The sequence below is a fragment of the Aspergillus multicolor genome (genome assembly GCF_047715735.1).
Source record: "Aspergillus multicolor strain CBS 133.54 unplaced genomic scaffold BDW74scaffold_4, whole genome shotgun sequence".
In the NCBI taxonomy this organism is placed as follows: Eukaryota; Fungi; Ascomycota; class Eurotiomycetes; order Eurotiales; family Aspergillaceae; genus Aspergillus; species Aspergillus multicolor.
Window position 1 is genome coordinate 536,353 of NW_027395955.1, and position 13,398 is coordinate 549,750.

The following is a 13,398-nucleotide window of genomic DNA, read 5'->3' on the forward strand; positions in this document are numbered from 1 at the left end:
TCTTGGCTATGCACGCATTAAAAACCTACCTAGCAAAATCATCGTAAGATGCCTCCTTCCCAACTCCTCGAGCGACCAACGTAATTCTCCACCGCGGACAACACCCCGCCGACCTCTCAGCCCCTCCCCCACATTCGGCCCAGACTGCACCGACAACAACCCTGGAAGCAACCAGGAACATCCAATAAATACCCCTCACTCATCAACATCTCTCATTCAAACAGTCCTTCTCCCATCTATCCCACCGTTGTTGAAAGCCAACGCTGCCAAAATGTCCATGAACCACTCCGACTGCGCCGTCGAGCGCGCCGGCTTCCCGCGCCCCTTCCCCAACACGCCCTCCAACGTCCTCGAGCAGTTCAAGATGGCTGGCAAGACGATTGTTGTTACGGGCGCTGCAGACGGAATTGGATATGCGGTTGCCGAGGCTATGGCGGAAGCTGGTGGGGATGTTGCGCTGTGGTATAACTCGTGCGTCTACCCTTTTGCGAGACGGATGATGGAGGCAGCTCAGTCGAGGGATTAATATGAAGGTATAATAGGCTAACTCCGGGGATTTAGAAACGACGCCGCGATTGAGAAGGCTGAGAAATTGGCAAAGGAGCATGGAGTCAAGGCTGTCGCTTACAAGGTCGATGGTGCGTTGCGTTTACCATCCCACCCGAGAGACGTGGACAGACGCTGACGGGAAGTGAACAACAGTCTCCGACCCCGAAGCCGTCCAAAGCACCATCGCCTCCGTCGTGAAAGACTTCGGTAAGATCGATGTCTTCGTCGCGAACGCCGGTCCGTCCACCTTACCTTTCCCCATTCCTCTGCCCCAACTAACAATCCGTCCAGGAATGGCCATCTCAAAACCCATCCTCACGCAAACCATCCCCGAATACAAAAAACAACTATCCGTAAACGTCGACGGCATCGTCTACTGCGCAAAATACGCCGGCGAGGTCTTCGCGTCTCAGAAATCCGGAAACCTCATCATCACCTCCTCCATGAGCGCGCACATCGTCAACGTCCCAACCGACCAACCAATCTACAACGGGACCAAGGCGTTCGTCACGCATTTTGGCAAGTCGCTAGCGCGCGAGTGGAGGGATTTTGCGCGGGTCAATATTGTGTCCCCCGGGTTCTTCGATACGAAGATGGGGGCGAGCCCGGAGACGGTCCATGAGGCGTATCGTATGGCGGTGCTGGGACGCCAGGGACATACGAGGGAGATTAAGGGGCTTTATCTTTATCTTGCGAGTGAGGCGAGTAGTTATATGACGGGGAGTGATGTGTTGATTGACGGGGGGTATGTTTTGCCTTGATTTACCGTGGGAGGGCTGTATATAGGTGGAATGCTAGTGCCTACATTAGATGAGCAGAAGCAAACATATTTCTGACAGATCTACTTGGGCAAAGTACCATATAAAAAGAATACATCATTAACATAAACATTCTAGTAAGCTTCCCAAAATCGCTAGCCACCGGGGAGTACATGTACCGAACTAAACAGGCAGCACAACCTTGACCCCCATATACTCCCTCTGATGCATAATCTTCCCATCAATCAGCACTTGATGTACACCGACGCGGTTGTGAACCGTATCCGTGGGATCCGTCGCCGTCGCAATCTGGATCTCGCGCCACTCGCGGTTCGTCGGGACGAGCTGGCCCGCCTCTGTGAGACGCTTGAATTCCTTGTAGACACCTTGTTCTTCGATGCATCCTTCCCTTTGAATGAGGGGGGATTCTGTACACATACTGTTAGCAAATGACCTCAATTCGTGGGGAAATGTAGGGGTAGGTTGGCGTACCAGCAGCAGGCTGCATCCGCAAGTCACCAACGGAACTATTGAACAGCACAAGACTCAGACGCTCTTCATTCAACTGGTCGGCGGGAGGTTTGTAGACTCGGTGTCGTGTGGCTTTGAAGTGTCCACCCGAGACAATCTCCAGCGTATCGCCGATATTGATAACCAGCGCCCCAGGCTTGTAGGGCACATAATACCACTTCTCGTCGTGGCCCCAGATCTGGAGACAGCTGATGGGGACGGAGAAAAGCAACGTCGTCAGACCGAAGTCTGTGTGCCCATGCATTCTGAGTCCCTTGGATGCCTCCTGCGTCTCCTTCTGGACCGGTCGGAAGAGCGCGTGGCGGAAGTAGCCCTCGCCCGTGGGGGACCCGTGAGACTGCACGTTGTCCCAGAGGTAGTCGTCCGGCAGCTCGAGGACGCGGGAGAAGAGGGTCAAGAGACGTCTGTTGACGGATTTGGTGAGGTAGTTGCAGAACGCGGTGATCTCGTCCATGAAGGGGTGCAGGCAGGAGGGGATCCGGCTCGGGTCGTTCCACTCGCGGTTGTAGAAGTTGAATTGCTCGATGCCGTCGGCTGGGCCGCGATGGCGCTACACATATTAGATAATATCAGTTGGCTTTCTTTAATTCTAGATATGTTGAAGGTGGGATGAGAGTGACGCACCTTGAAGCCATACGGGTGCTTATACCCGGACCACCGCCCCGTATCCGGGTCGAACAGGAGCTTCTCCTTGTCCTCCTCGCTGATGTTATTGTAGAGATATTGGGCTATGGCGAACTGGCGGTGCAGTTGTTCCAAGGAGATGCCGTAGTTCTCGAGGAAGAGGAAGCCGTCGTCGCGGATGGCGACCTTGACTTGTTGGATGAGATTGTCGACGACGGTGGGGTCTTCGGAGTCGAGGAGGGACAGATCAATGGACTTGAGGGTTGCAAAGCCCTCGGTTTGTTTGGTGACTTGAGGCCTGTTCCATTCTGGCACGGAGGGCTTGCCGGGGAGGTTGGGGGAGGGCGGGTTGAAGGGGGCTGCGGGGGCCATTGAGATTGTATGAGGTGTCAACTTGATAGAATATGTAGTTATTATGACTTGAGAAGTAGAATGATCATCTACTCAGGTCTGTCAATGTGGTTATATATCCAGATCAGAGTGTAGAGTCATGATCCTGCTATAGAATCTCATGATCTCTGGCGAGCTCCCCAGCACGAGAACAGCTAGGGCTGCCAGGCCCAGCATCCCAACAGCTAGCCCTAACTCCATCTCCAAACTACCCTTATCCGCAGTAAGCCTTGGAGTACTTGGTAATGGAGAGCTCCTCTGCATAGCCGACCCAATAGCCTATCTAGCGAGATAGATAATGCGGAGGAAGCTGTTGTGGAGACATGGGAGGAGCTCCTCCCGATTGTGCCTGCAGGCTTGCAGCCCTCGAGCTTTATCTGAGCTCCTCCAAAAGCTAAGATAAGAGCTGCGATAAGTTGACTTAAATGCAAGATCTATACAGTGACTCCCTCTTGCCATTCATTCCAGCCATTCTCACTACGCTTGACTCTATTTTCCCGGTCTCTACCCATCCAATTCCCACACCATCACCAAAATGTCTCGCCAACTCATCTCTAGCGAGAAGTTTCCTCCTAAGCCTCACAACTGTATGCTCTTCATCCATTCTCTAACTATATATCCTTCTAACTAACTGTCTCAGGCCCCGCCACAAAAGTCCCTGGTCTCGTCTTTCTCGCCGGCCAAACCGCCACTGGCGAAATCAAGCAAGCCACTGTACGTTCTCCCACCACTCGCTTTTTTTTATCGTCATCAAGTGCCCGGTAGCTAATATTGTACGGCCAGCGCACCGTCCTCCAAAACCTCAAAGAAGTCCTCGAGCTGTCTGGCTCATCACTGGAACAAGTGGTCAAATACAACGTCTACCTCGCCGATATGAAGGACTTTGCGGCCATGAACGAGGTCTACATTGAGTTTCTGCCCAAGCCCATGCCCTCGCGGTCGTGCTTGCAGGCTCTGCCTCCTGGAGATGGAACCGTTATTGAGATTGAGTGTATTGCGCAGGTTTAGATAAATAGAATTTCTTACTTTGGTTGCAGCAAACCCCGAGACGGATGACATAGAGAGCTTCTTTTAGGGCAATAGAAACTTAATCAGTAGAGCACTACCGTACTTTGAAGAGAGAGGCCTCAATTGTGCTCGTCGGTACCTAGGCAGCAGAGAATGGGGGCCAGAGATCATGCTCTTCTACCGTAGACTGGGCTGACTGAAGAAAAAGCTTCTTCCTTGAGAAGTTAGTAGTATAATTATATAGCGAATTCTGCCTTCTGCCTACATGCAGAGACTGCCATTGTATCTCTCTCTTCCAATCCAGCCATGTCCTCTTAACCCTTGACATGCTATCCCATAGACACTCAAAAATATCAGCAACATAGTCAATCTAAGGAACCCTCTATTGCACATTACTGTCGTCTATCTGAGTGAAGTCACTGGTCTTCTAGTTACTAGGTATGGTTCCCTAGCAGAATGGTTGAACAAAACAATACATTCTATAATCTACCCAAAATCCCCATTTAAGACCGGGCAATCTCAAACTCCTTGGTATACCAATTCGTAATCGCCTTTGTGTCCCCCGTGATAGCAACCGTATCAAACCGGTCCCTCACACTCTTCGCAACACCCCCATCATTCACCATCCTGCCAGCCCACTTTCCATACTTCCTGGCCGCAGCAATAACCTTCTCGACAGCATCCACAAAGACTGGCTCGTCCCCTCTAGCCGGAACATACCCCAGCAAACTCATGGCGAGATCATTCGGCCCAATAAACACCATATCCACACCCTCAACCGCACAGATCTCCTCGACGTTCTCCACCCCATCCCTCGTCTCGATCTGGATCATCGTGATAATCGTCTCATTTGCGCTAAGCATGTACTCCGGCGTCGTGAGACCATGTCCGATAGCAGGGAAGGCTGAGCCTTGACCCCTAACACCCTGCGGTGGGAACTTCGAGCTCGCAACGATCTGCCTCGCCTCATCGGCGTTGTTGATTTGCGGCACCATGATCCCGTGAGCCCCTGTGTCGAGCGCGCGCTTGATGATATCGTGTGCGGGCCCGCGGATGCGGATTATGGGGGAGACGCCGAGGGCGGAGATCGCGGACACGGCGTTGTGCATGCTGTCGTCGGAGATGTGGCCGTGCTCGCAGTCGATTATTATGCCGTCGAGGCCCGTGAGGGAGAGGATTTGGGCGATGCGCACGCTGGGCAGCGCCATGAATGTCATTAGGGGGTATTCATTGCGGCGGAGTTTGTTGAGGAGGCGGAGCCGGGGGTTGGTGATTGTGGTTGTGAGGGGGGTGGGGTGGGACATTTTGATTGCGAAATTAAAAGTTAAGGTAGGAAAGGAGAAGAGAAGAAGGAGAGGAGATGTTCTTTGCAATACTTGGGTATTCTATCAAAGCTGCTCTACTATAGCTATCTCTATATAATAATCTGTTATGGAGGAGCAGACCTTATCGCCCCACCGGGAGGAGCTCCTCCAGCCCTAACTCACTCTGGCTTAGGGCACCACATAGTCAATTCTGAATAGTGTCAGAAAAGTTGGAGTACTCGGTTAGGTATTCGTCTGCGATCAAACGCCGACTATCTCTGTCTCCACCTAATCTGGGGAAGATAGCCTAGCCTGTTTACGGGGTGTATACTGATAACGAGGAGCATATAGTCCACCATGTCCTGCTCCCACCGTCACTCATTTCAGTCATTACTCAGGTCTATTACTCATTGACTGCACCTGCACCTCTCTCTCCTTTGAAACCAATCCATCATGGACAAATCCTCCCTCAAGGATGAGGACAACGCCTCCACAGCAGAAGGCCAAGTCCTCCCCGACACCGACACCAACACCCGCATGCCCTCGTCCCTCCAGTCCCTCAGTCATGAAGACTACGCCGTCCTGAACAAAAAAATCGTCCGCAAAATCGACACCCTCGTCCTCCCCACTATCGGCATTCTCTACATCCTAAACTACATCGACAGGCAGAACCTCGCCTCTGCAAAACTCCAAGGCATCATGGAGGACCTGCACATGAGCACGCAGGACTTCGCAACCGCCGTGTCCATCCTCTTCGTCGGATACCTGCCCTTCCAGATCCCGTCGAATCTGTTGATCACCAGGATACCAAGGCCGGGGATGTACATTTGTCTTGCGGTCGTGGTGTGGGGGTGTATATCTGCCTCTACTGCTGCAGTGAGATCATACGAGCAGCTACTGGCGGTCCGTGCGATTCTCGGTGCCGCGGAAGCAGTCTTCTTCCCTGGTGCTATCTATTACCTTAGTGCATGGTATACGAAAGCTGAACTAGGTAAACGCATTGCGGCGCTGTACATCGCGCAGCAAGTGGGTAATGCCTTTGGCGGTCTCTTTGCGGCCGCGATTCTCCAGCTTGACGGCGCACACGGGATAAGGGGGTGGCAGTGGCTGTTTATCATCGAGGGTGCGGCGACGGTGGGAATCGGGACGGTCTGCGCCCTGATCATGCCCGAGTTCCCGCATAACAGCCGCATACTCTCTCCAATGGAGAGGGATCTCGCGGTGTGGCGGATCGAGTCTGAGGCCGGGGCTGCGGAGGGAAGCGAGGATACGCCGTTACTCCAGGGATTCGTCAATGCATTGAAGGATACGAAGCTGCTGTTGCTTATCCTGGCGAATATGCTCTCCCAGGTGCAGGGGAGTATTGCTAATTATTTTCCGACACTGGTCTCGTCGCTTGGGTTTGGGGAGACCGTTTCCCTGCTGCTCACTGCACCACCATACATTCTCGCCGGTGGGGTCTACTATGGCATCATGTACTGGTCTGATACCCGGAACACGGTGTACCCCCTCATCTTGATTTGTGTGAGCATCACGGTGGCCATGTACATCATCCCCATGGCCACGCTGAATGTTGGGGCTCGGTACTTCAGCATGATGATACTGCCATTTGCATCCGTTGGTCCGCAATTATTGCTATACAAGACCATTAACCTGCATCTCGCTAGACCAGTTAGCAAGCGTGCGGCGGCAAGTGCATTGGTCAATGCGATTGGTGGCACGTCGAATATCTGGGCTTCTTATCTGTACTATGATGAGCCCAGGTTCCTCGCTGCATTTGGGACGCTTCTGGCGGCAGGTGTTTTGTTGGCTGTGACGGTCACGATTTATCGGTGGGTGGTGCGCAGAGAGAATAAGAGGTTGGATGGAGGCAAGCCGGAAGAAGTGGAGAAGGTCATCAGGAATGGTGTTACGAGGGAGATGGTTGGGTTGGGATGGAGATATGAGATGTATTGATCCGTTTATGCTGTCTAATTGTCATTGTGGGTGAGTGATGAGGTCGAAATGGCATGTATGCTCTAAGTATGCCAAGGTTAGAAATTAGCCTTGAGGCGAAATAAACACCATAATTTTGCTTATGATAATTATACTATATCAGTCCCTAGTATATCCAAACACTGCAGGATCAGTCTCCCCACCTCCCATTTCAGCCGTCGTCCAAAGACCATCTGCGCCCACTGCACAGCCCCTTGCGTATCCTTATCATTCACACCGACAATCCTCATAGCGTCCTCAACACCACCGCGGACAAGCTGCCATGCGATGAGGAAAGCCTTGTACGCGTACACTATAACCCATGGTGCCTCTCCCTCGACCTGAACCGTGGTATCCAGGTACGTCAAGAACCAGTCGATATGCGGCTTGATGGCCCGGGCCGTGATCTCCTCGCAGAGGATTGCCGGGGACGGAGATAGGTGTGTGCTTGTGCTATGTTCGAGAAGCGAGGATATTGACGTCTGTATAATTCCTGACGTATGTGCGGGTGACCAAATCTGTAGTTCAAGCATAGCGGTTTGCCAAGTTGCCGCACAGAGCGCTTCTTGAGACGTTGATGTTGATGGAGAAGGGCAGATAAACGGGTGTAATGCTTCGAGGGAGGAGCGCAGCGCGCCAAATCGATCGATACTCAGCATTCCGGTCATGGTCGACCAGCCGGATATTTCCCGCGCTGATGATATGAGGAACTGCGTGATGTTTATTGCACCGTAGGGGTCGAAGGCGGGGATTGTTCCTAAAGCGTCTTGGGAGAGGAATCGCCGCACGGAGTCTGTGTACTGTAGTGACTGTGTTTGACCGCGGATAAGTTGTCCATACGCCCATTGCTCTGCTGAGGTTGCGGCCCACAATTCCTCCGGACAGGGTAGGTCATGCTTGACCTCAAGATGTGAGATTTGCCGTGGCACCGAGAGGAATTGGTACCAGAGGGCGTCAATCTGGTGGAGGGCGAATAGAGTGCGCTTGTGGGACTCGGCGGAGGCAAAGGCGTGCCAGAGGGTTTGTAGCGAGGTGGATGTGGATGGTTCGAGGGGGGTGGGCTGCATTAGGCTTGAGGATCGAGCAATTGATATGCTGGTCGAATGCATCGGAAGGGTATGATGGGATTCGGATGAGAGGTACATCATCGACGCTATCTGGAGGAGAATATAAGATTGGACTGTGGTGATGGGATCCGTGTTGTTGCAAGGGGTGGCAAGGAAGGCGCGGGCGCGGTGGAAGCAGCGAGTGGAAAGGACAGCCCCAGAGTCCGGTGTGTTTGCATCTGGATCGAAGCCATAGTGATAGGCGAGGGATAGCATGCTCAGAAGAAGATGAATAGGTGCTTTGTTGGCATCAAATGTGGGTTGGTGGAGGAAAGGGACGAAGGGCGAGACGTGGGCGAAAAAGAGACTGCAGCCCGTTTTTATCTGCAGGCGAGACGGTGTCCAGTCATTGTATTCCAGGTTGAATGACGGAAAATCAGGCGAATGGTGATTGATCTGGTTCTCGGCTGACTTAAACGATGGTCCAGTGTCCAGTAATGTCTGCAAATCCATCACGTCCTGTCCGATCCGATCAATCCGGGGTTCCTCCATTGCCTGCCGCATCAGATCTGAGATACTGTGCGACTGCTCTTCGTTCCTCCAGCCGCTAGTCTCCAGGCGATGATTGTCTTCAACCTGCTCAAACAAGCCATCGTGACTGTCCGCAGGAGACACCGAGTCCTTCCCACTATCATCACTCCACTGCCTAGCCGAACCCTCGCGCTGCGTTCGTTTCTTTGCCCGTCTCACTTCATGTTCCGGATGTTTCCTTTTCATATGCCGGTTCCGTAGGTCCGGGCGCGAGAATGTCGCCGAGCAAAAGTTGCAGGGCAGCTGGGGTTCGTCGTGGGAGCGGGAGTGGAGGAGGGTATGGCGCTTGAGATTCTCATGACGGGTGAACCGACTCTGACAGATGAGACATTGAAAGGGTTGATAGAGCGTCTTGCTTGCGACAGACATTTTTATTTGAGAGGCAGAGAGAATAGAAGGGAGAGTTGGATCCTCCCCCCGCACGGAGGATCTCCGTCGGTTATTGCTTACTCCAACTGCCACCGTCCAATCGGTACTTGAGTAATATTCTGTCTCTTATCATTTCACTATCGTGTTCTTGTCATCGTTATCGTAGATATATCAATCTGACCCACTGTTATCTGCATGTTTGACCACCAATTGTTGACAATATTCATCTCCAGCGGCCGGTTAGGGCTATTGTCGCCAGCCCTCAACCTCCATGTCCCCTCGCCAGCCCCAGGCCTCATTCATCCATGCCGTAATGTTATTTCCATCAGAATCAATCAAGCAAAGAACCGATTCTCCGGCCTCGGCAGCCCCAGATGCTCCCTCAACGTCGTCCCCGTATAATCCTCCCTGAAGATGCCCCTCCTCTGCAACTCCGGCACAACCCTCTGCGTCACATCATTCAACCCCTGCGGGAGGAAGGGGAAGACCACCGTAAACCCGTCAGCACCCTCCTCCCTCAACCAAATCTCCATCTCCTCCGCAATACTCTCCGGGGTCCCCACAAACGCAAGGCCCGAGTACCCACCCAGCCTCTGCGCCAGCTGCCTTACCGTCAACTGCTCATCCTTCGCTAGCTTGACGACCCCAGCACGCGACGTATGGCTCGCATTCGTCTCAGGGAGATCGGTGGGTAGAGGCCCATCGGGATCAAAGCCAGACGCATCAGTGCCGAGCGCAATACTCAGCGACGCAATTGCGCTGTCATAGTGCACCAGGCTATCCAGCTCGAGACGCTTCTTCTTCGCTTCCTCAACACTATCACCAACCAGCACAAACGCCGCAGGCAGGATCTTCAAATGCTCTCTTTTCCTTCCGGCTTTCTCAGCACGGTCCTTAATATCCTTATAAAGCGCCTTCGCCCCCTCCAGATCGCGCGGTGAACAAAACACCGCCTCCGCCGTCTCCGCAGCAAGCTGGCGACCAGGTTCACTCTGCCCAGCCTGCACAATAACCGGCCACCCCTGGACAGGTCGTGCGATATTGAGCGGACCACGGACCTTAAGATCATCGCCCTCGTGGTTCAACACATGCATTTTCTCCGGGTCAAAGAAGATCCCGCTCTCCCTATCGCGGATGAACGCATCATCCGCAAAAGAGTCCCATAACCCCGTCACGACATCGTAGAACTCTCGCGCGCGCTTATACCGCTCGCTGTGCTGCAGGTGCTCGTCTTTGCCGAAGTTCTTCGAACTCTCTGGGTTGCCTGTTGTGACGATATTCCACGCTGCGCGGCCGCCGCTTAGATGGTCTAGCGATGCGAATCTTCGCGCGATGTGGTACGGCTCATCGTATGTCGTTGACGCTGTAGCCGCGAGCCCGATTTTCTCTGTTACTTGCGATAAAGCGGAGAGCAGCGTAAATGGTTCAAACGAAGTAACGGTGTGGCTGCGCTTCAGGGCTTCGACGGGCATATTCAGGACGGCGAGGTGGTCGGCCATAAAGAACGCGTCGAACTTCGCATCTTCCAGCTTTTTAATAAAAGATTTTAGGTGTGTGAGGTTGAAGTTGGCGTCGGCGTAGGAGTTTGGGTACCGCCAGGCGCCGGTGTGCAGGCTCACGGGTCGCATGAAGGCTGTTAGGTGCAGTTTTTTGTCGGTCATTTTGGCTTTCATGTATAATAAGGGACTATTGCATTGAGGTGGCTGATGAGGGTATGAGGGGTTATATACCGAGTTGTCGCACAGCTGACAAATTGGCCATGGCGTAATCGGGGCTGCGATCGCGACATGAGGGGTGATCATTAATCACGGCAATGGATCGAATAAGCATTCGGATGGATTTTGTTGAAATGAGCCGGGGTGTACTAGGTAGCTTAATAATATCTCCTTGCAGGGAAATAAGGCATAATGAGCTTCATCCCACCGGCACGGGCGCCCCAGATACCGCTACCTACCTTAAGTATGGTAGGTACCTAGGTAGGACAACTCGAGTCATTTTCACAAGGCAGATCATGAACCCCGCACTGGATCGATAGACTTCTTCTGTCGAAGTCTTGCGCATTGGAAGTCTTCCCTGACATCAGTAATCAAAGATATGGTACTCTGAGTATTTATGTGACCTTCGGCAGAATGGTCAGCTTACCTAGGGGCGGCACTGGGATCATATGTGAGGCTATGGATGTTCCCAAGTCAGAGTTAGAATTTGACAAAACGCCTCTGGAAACGGTCGTCTTCTAACTGTATCATGCTTCATTAGTATGCTGCATGCCCTGCATCGATATGAACTTGACTTTTAGGGTACGCTAGCCCTAACTTGACACTGCCGGTCTAGGTCGGGTACCTACCTACCTAGGCACTTAGGTAGGCTCAAAGCCTTCAACTCTTCAAAGATTTGGGAATCCGTGACGAAATCAATTTCTAGCCCTGATTCCAAAGCAGCTAAGACCCCTTTCAAGAGATTTCATGCTGAGGCCGACGTTTCCCTTGGTCAGGTGGAAACACTGCGCCGCTAACATTCCACCTACCTACCTAGAGTAACCAGTTGACGATATCTCTAGGTACCTTGAACATCTATCATGTATTTGACCTTTGCCAGAGAACGCGATTTCCCAAGTGCAGGTCTCTTCGCCATCTCGGCCATGGTCTGAGAAGGCTCCGACGCCATCTGCAGCAGCGTCCCGTCAGCTCCAGCTACATCCCCCCTCTACAAATTCTTCCCAATCCCAGGCAACCCCACAGCCCTCCAGCTCCCATCCAAGTGCAAGTTCTGCGCAATAGCAACATCCAACGGTATCCTCCCCGCCTTATCAACAGCACCAACCTCCGCGCCTCGTCTAATCAACTACCGTATGGTTTCTATCGGAGGGACATAGTAGCCCTCTGTTTCTGGCCCATCGGGTTCAAACACCCAGTGGACATGGTGCAGCGGCGTCATGCCATTTTTCCATCCTGGCCCGAATGTCAGCATCTAGCTCAATCAGTGCCACCTCGGCAAGCCGCTGTCATCGTGACCCTGGCACACGGCCTCGTGCAACGCCGTCCGCCCGGTCTTCGTATCCGTCTCGTCCACGCGCGCCGCGTTCGCAATTACCATAAGAGATGGATGAGTGCAGCGGCGTGAGTCCACACTGGCTAGGTGCGGAGACGCTCGCTGTCGCGCCATTTCCAAGAGTGACCGCTTGACCTCGCTGTCGCCGCAAGCCACGGCGGCTCGCAGTGGTGTGTAGTCCAGGTTGGTATGGTAATATCGGCGTCGGCATCTCCAACTCGCTCGTTGAGGTCCGCACCGCAGCAGACCAGTGCAATCATACCTACCATCTCGCCGTGTCTCTCGGGCCGTGACTGGGATTGGGATTCCCATTGCCGTCCTGGACTCCCGGTCCCGTGGCGTCATTGTGCTCACTGCGCTGTGCATTGTGGCGACTACCTATGAGGAGTAAGCCTGTACCTGTATTGCTTGCGCGTGAGATGGGGTTCTCCGGCGTTGAGGAACCCGCATGGGAATTGGTGGAATAAGAGAATTTGCTAGTTGTAGGCTGCGCAGGTAAAGTAGAGCACTGCGTTGCGGCGTAAGAGGTAGGTAGGGGTTTCAGCAGGGTGTGGCGGGTGTGGTGGGTGTGGTTTGTGCGGGCGGGGGCGCTGATGTCGAGGTTTCGGACGTGGTCAGCTACCATACGCGGAGGAGGAGCTCAAGGGGTGGTGAATAAGGCTTGAAGATGGGAATGGGCCAATTGTCGTCTCAAATGTTGCTTTAGGTGAGTTTGTCATGGGACTGGGTATCCTCGTCGTTGTAAGGCTGAGGGGGTTTTTGTTGAGCCGGAGGCCGACACTGTAACATTTCGAGCGAATATATGAGCTACTGGATTATGGGCATGGTGCGCTTGTTTGATTATGACCTGGTGCAGACAACAGGCAGAGATTATGATATCCGTCAGGGATCTCGCTAACCTAACCTAGGTACCTAGCATACACTTTGCCTTACGCAATGCCACCAACACTCGCAGCATCTCGGACGTCTATTCCGCTCCCTTGGCTCTGCAATCAGAGTTTCCGCCTCACCGTTCAACAAAAAAAAAAAAAAAAAAAAACCCCGCGAAGCGTTACCTACACCACCTCATCCCCCTTCCACAACTCCTATCAACTCCTCCACATCCAAGAAGCAAAAAGCAATTCCGACACGGGGAATCGAACCCCGAGCTGGTGTGTGAGAGACACCGATGTTAACCATTACACCATATCGGATGGTTGTTGTAAT

General features: G+C 53.0%; 7 protein-coding genes and 1 non-coding gene across 8 annotated transcripts; 3 read left to right on the forward strand and 5 right to left on the reverse strand.

Moving 5' to 3' along the window:
* The first annotated feature begins 193 nt into the window (after positions 1 to 193).
* On the forward strand, positions 194 to 1,389 carry BDW74DRAFT_147226 (uncharacterized protein). Its single transcript, XM_073723508.1, has 4 exons — positions 194 to 471; positions 562 to 638; positions 703 to 786; positions 841 to 1,389. Exons 1-4 carry the CDS (start codon positions 272 to 274, stop codon positions 1,308 to 1,310), a joined length of 831 nt encoding a protein of 276 aa, XP_073587028.1. The 5' UTR covers positions 194 to 271; the 3' UTR covers positions 1,311 to 1,389.
* Positions 1,390 to 1,490: 101 nt separating this feature from the next.
* Positions 1,491 to 2,834, reverse strand: BDW74DRAFT_174993 (uncharacterized protein; the record flags this gene model as incomplete). The annotated part of the gene is made up of 3 exons (XM_073728180.1): positions 1,491 to 1,735; positions 1,800 to 2,388; positions 2,463 to 2,834. The coding sequence occupies 3 exons, from the start codon at positions 2,832 to 2,834 to the stop codon at positions 1,491 to 1,493; spliced, it is 1,206 nt and encodes a 401-aa protein (XP_073587029.1).
* A 553-nt stretch (positions 2,835 to 3,387) lies between these two features.
* BDW74DRAFT_166072 (RidA family protein) lies at positions 3,388 to 3,860 on the forward strand (the record flags this gene model as incomplete). The annotated part of the gene is made up of 3 exons (XM_073726499.1): positions 3,388 to 3,439; positions 3,493 to 3,566; positions 3,636 to 3,860. 3 exons carry the CDS (start codon positions 3,388 to 3,390, stop codon positions 3,858 to 3,860), a joined length of 351 nt encoding a protein of 116 aa, XP_073587030.1.
* Positions 3,861 to 4,363: 503 nt separating this feature from the next.
* BDW74DRAFT_174995 (HpcH/HpaI aldolase family protein) lies at positions 4,364 to 5,164 on the reverse strand (the record flags this gene model as incomplete). Its single annotated transcript, XM_073728181.1, has 1 exon — positions 4,364 to 5,164. One exon carries the CDS (start codon positions 5,162 to 5,164, stop codon positions 4,364 to 4,366), a length of 801 nt encoding a protein of 266 aa, XP_073587031.1.
* Positions 5,165 to 5,617: 453 nt separating this feature from the next.
* On the forward strand, positions 5,618 to 7,120 carry BDW74DRAFT_188420 (uncharacterized protein; the record flags this gene model as incomplete). The annotated part of the gene is made up of 1 exon (XM_073731716.1): positions 5,618 to 7,120. The coding sequence occupies one exon, from the start codon at positions 5,618 to 5,620 to the stop codon at positions 7,118 to 7,120; it is 1,503 nt and encodes a 500-aa protein (XP_073587032.1).
* A 128-nt stretch (positions 7,121 to 7,248) lies between these two features.
* On the reverse strand, positions 7,249 to 9,144 carry BDW74DRAFT_188421 (uncharacterized protein; the record flags this gene model as incomplete). Its single annotated transcript, XM_073731717.1, has 1 exon — positions 7,249 to 9,144. One exon carries the CDS (start codon positions 9,142 to 9,144, stop codon positions 7,249 to 7,251), a length of 1,896 nt encoding a protein of 631 aa, XP_073587033.1.
* A 193-nt stretch (positions 9,145 to 9,337) lies between these two features.
* Positions 9,338 to 10,805, reverse strand: BDW74DRAFT_188422 (LLM class flavin-dependent oxidoreductase; the record flags this gene model as incomplete). Its single annotated transcript, XM_073731718.1, has 1 exon — positions 9,338 to 10,805. One exon carries the CDS (start codon positions 10,803 to 10,805, stop codon positions 9,480 to 9,482), a length of 1,326 nt encoding a protein of 441 aa, XP_073587034.1. The 3' UTR covers positions 9,338 to 9,479.
* Positions 10,806 to 13,313: 2,508 nt separating this feature from the next.
* BDW74DRAFT_t66 lies at positions 13,314 to 13,385 on the reverse strand. Its single transcript has one exon. It is a non-coding gene; the product is annotated as a tRNA-Glu (tRNA).
* Between the last annotated feature and the right edge of the window lie 13 nt (positions 13,386 to 13,398).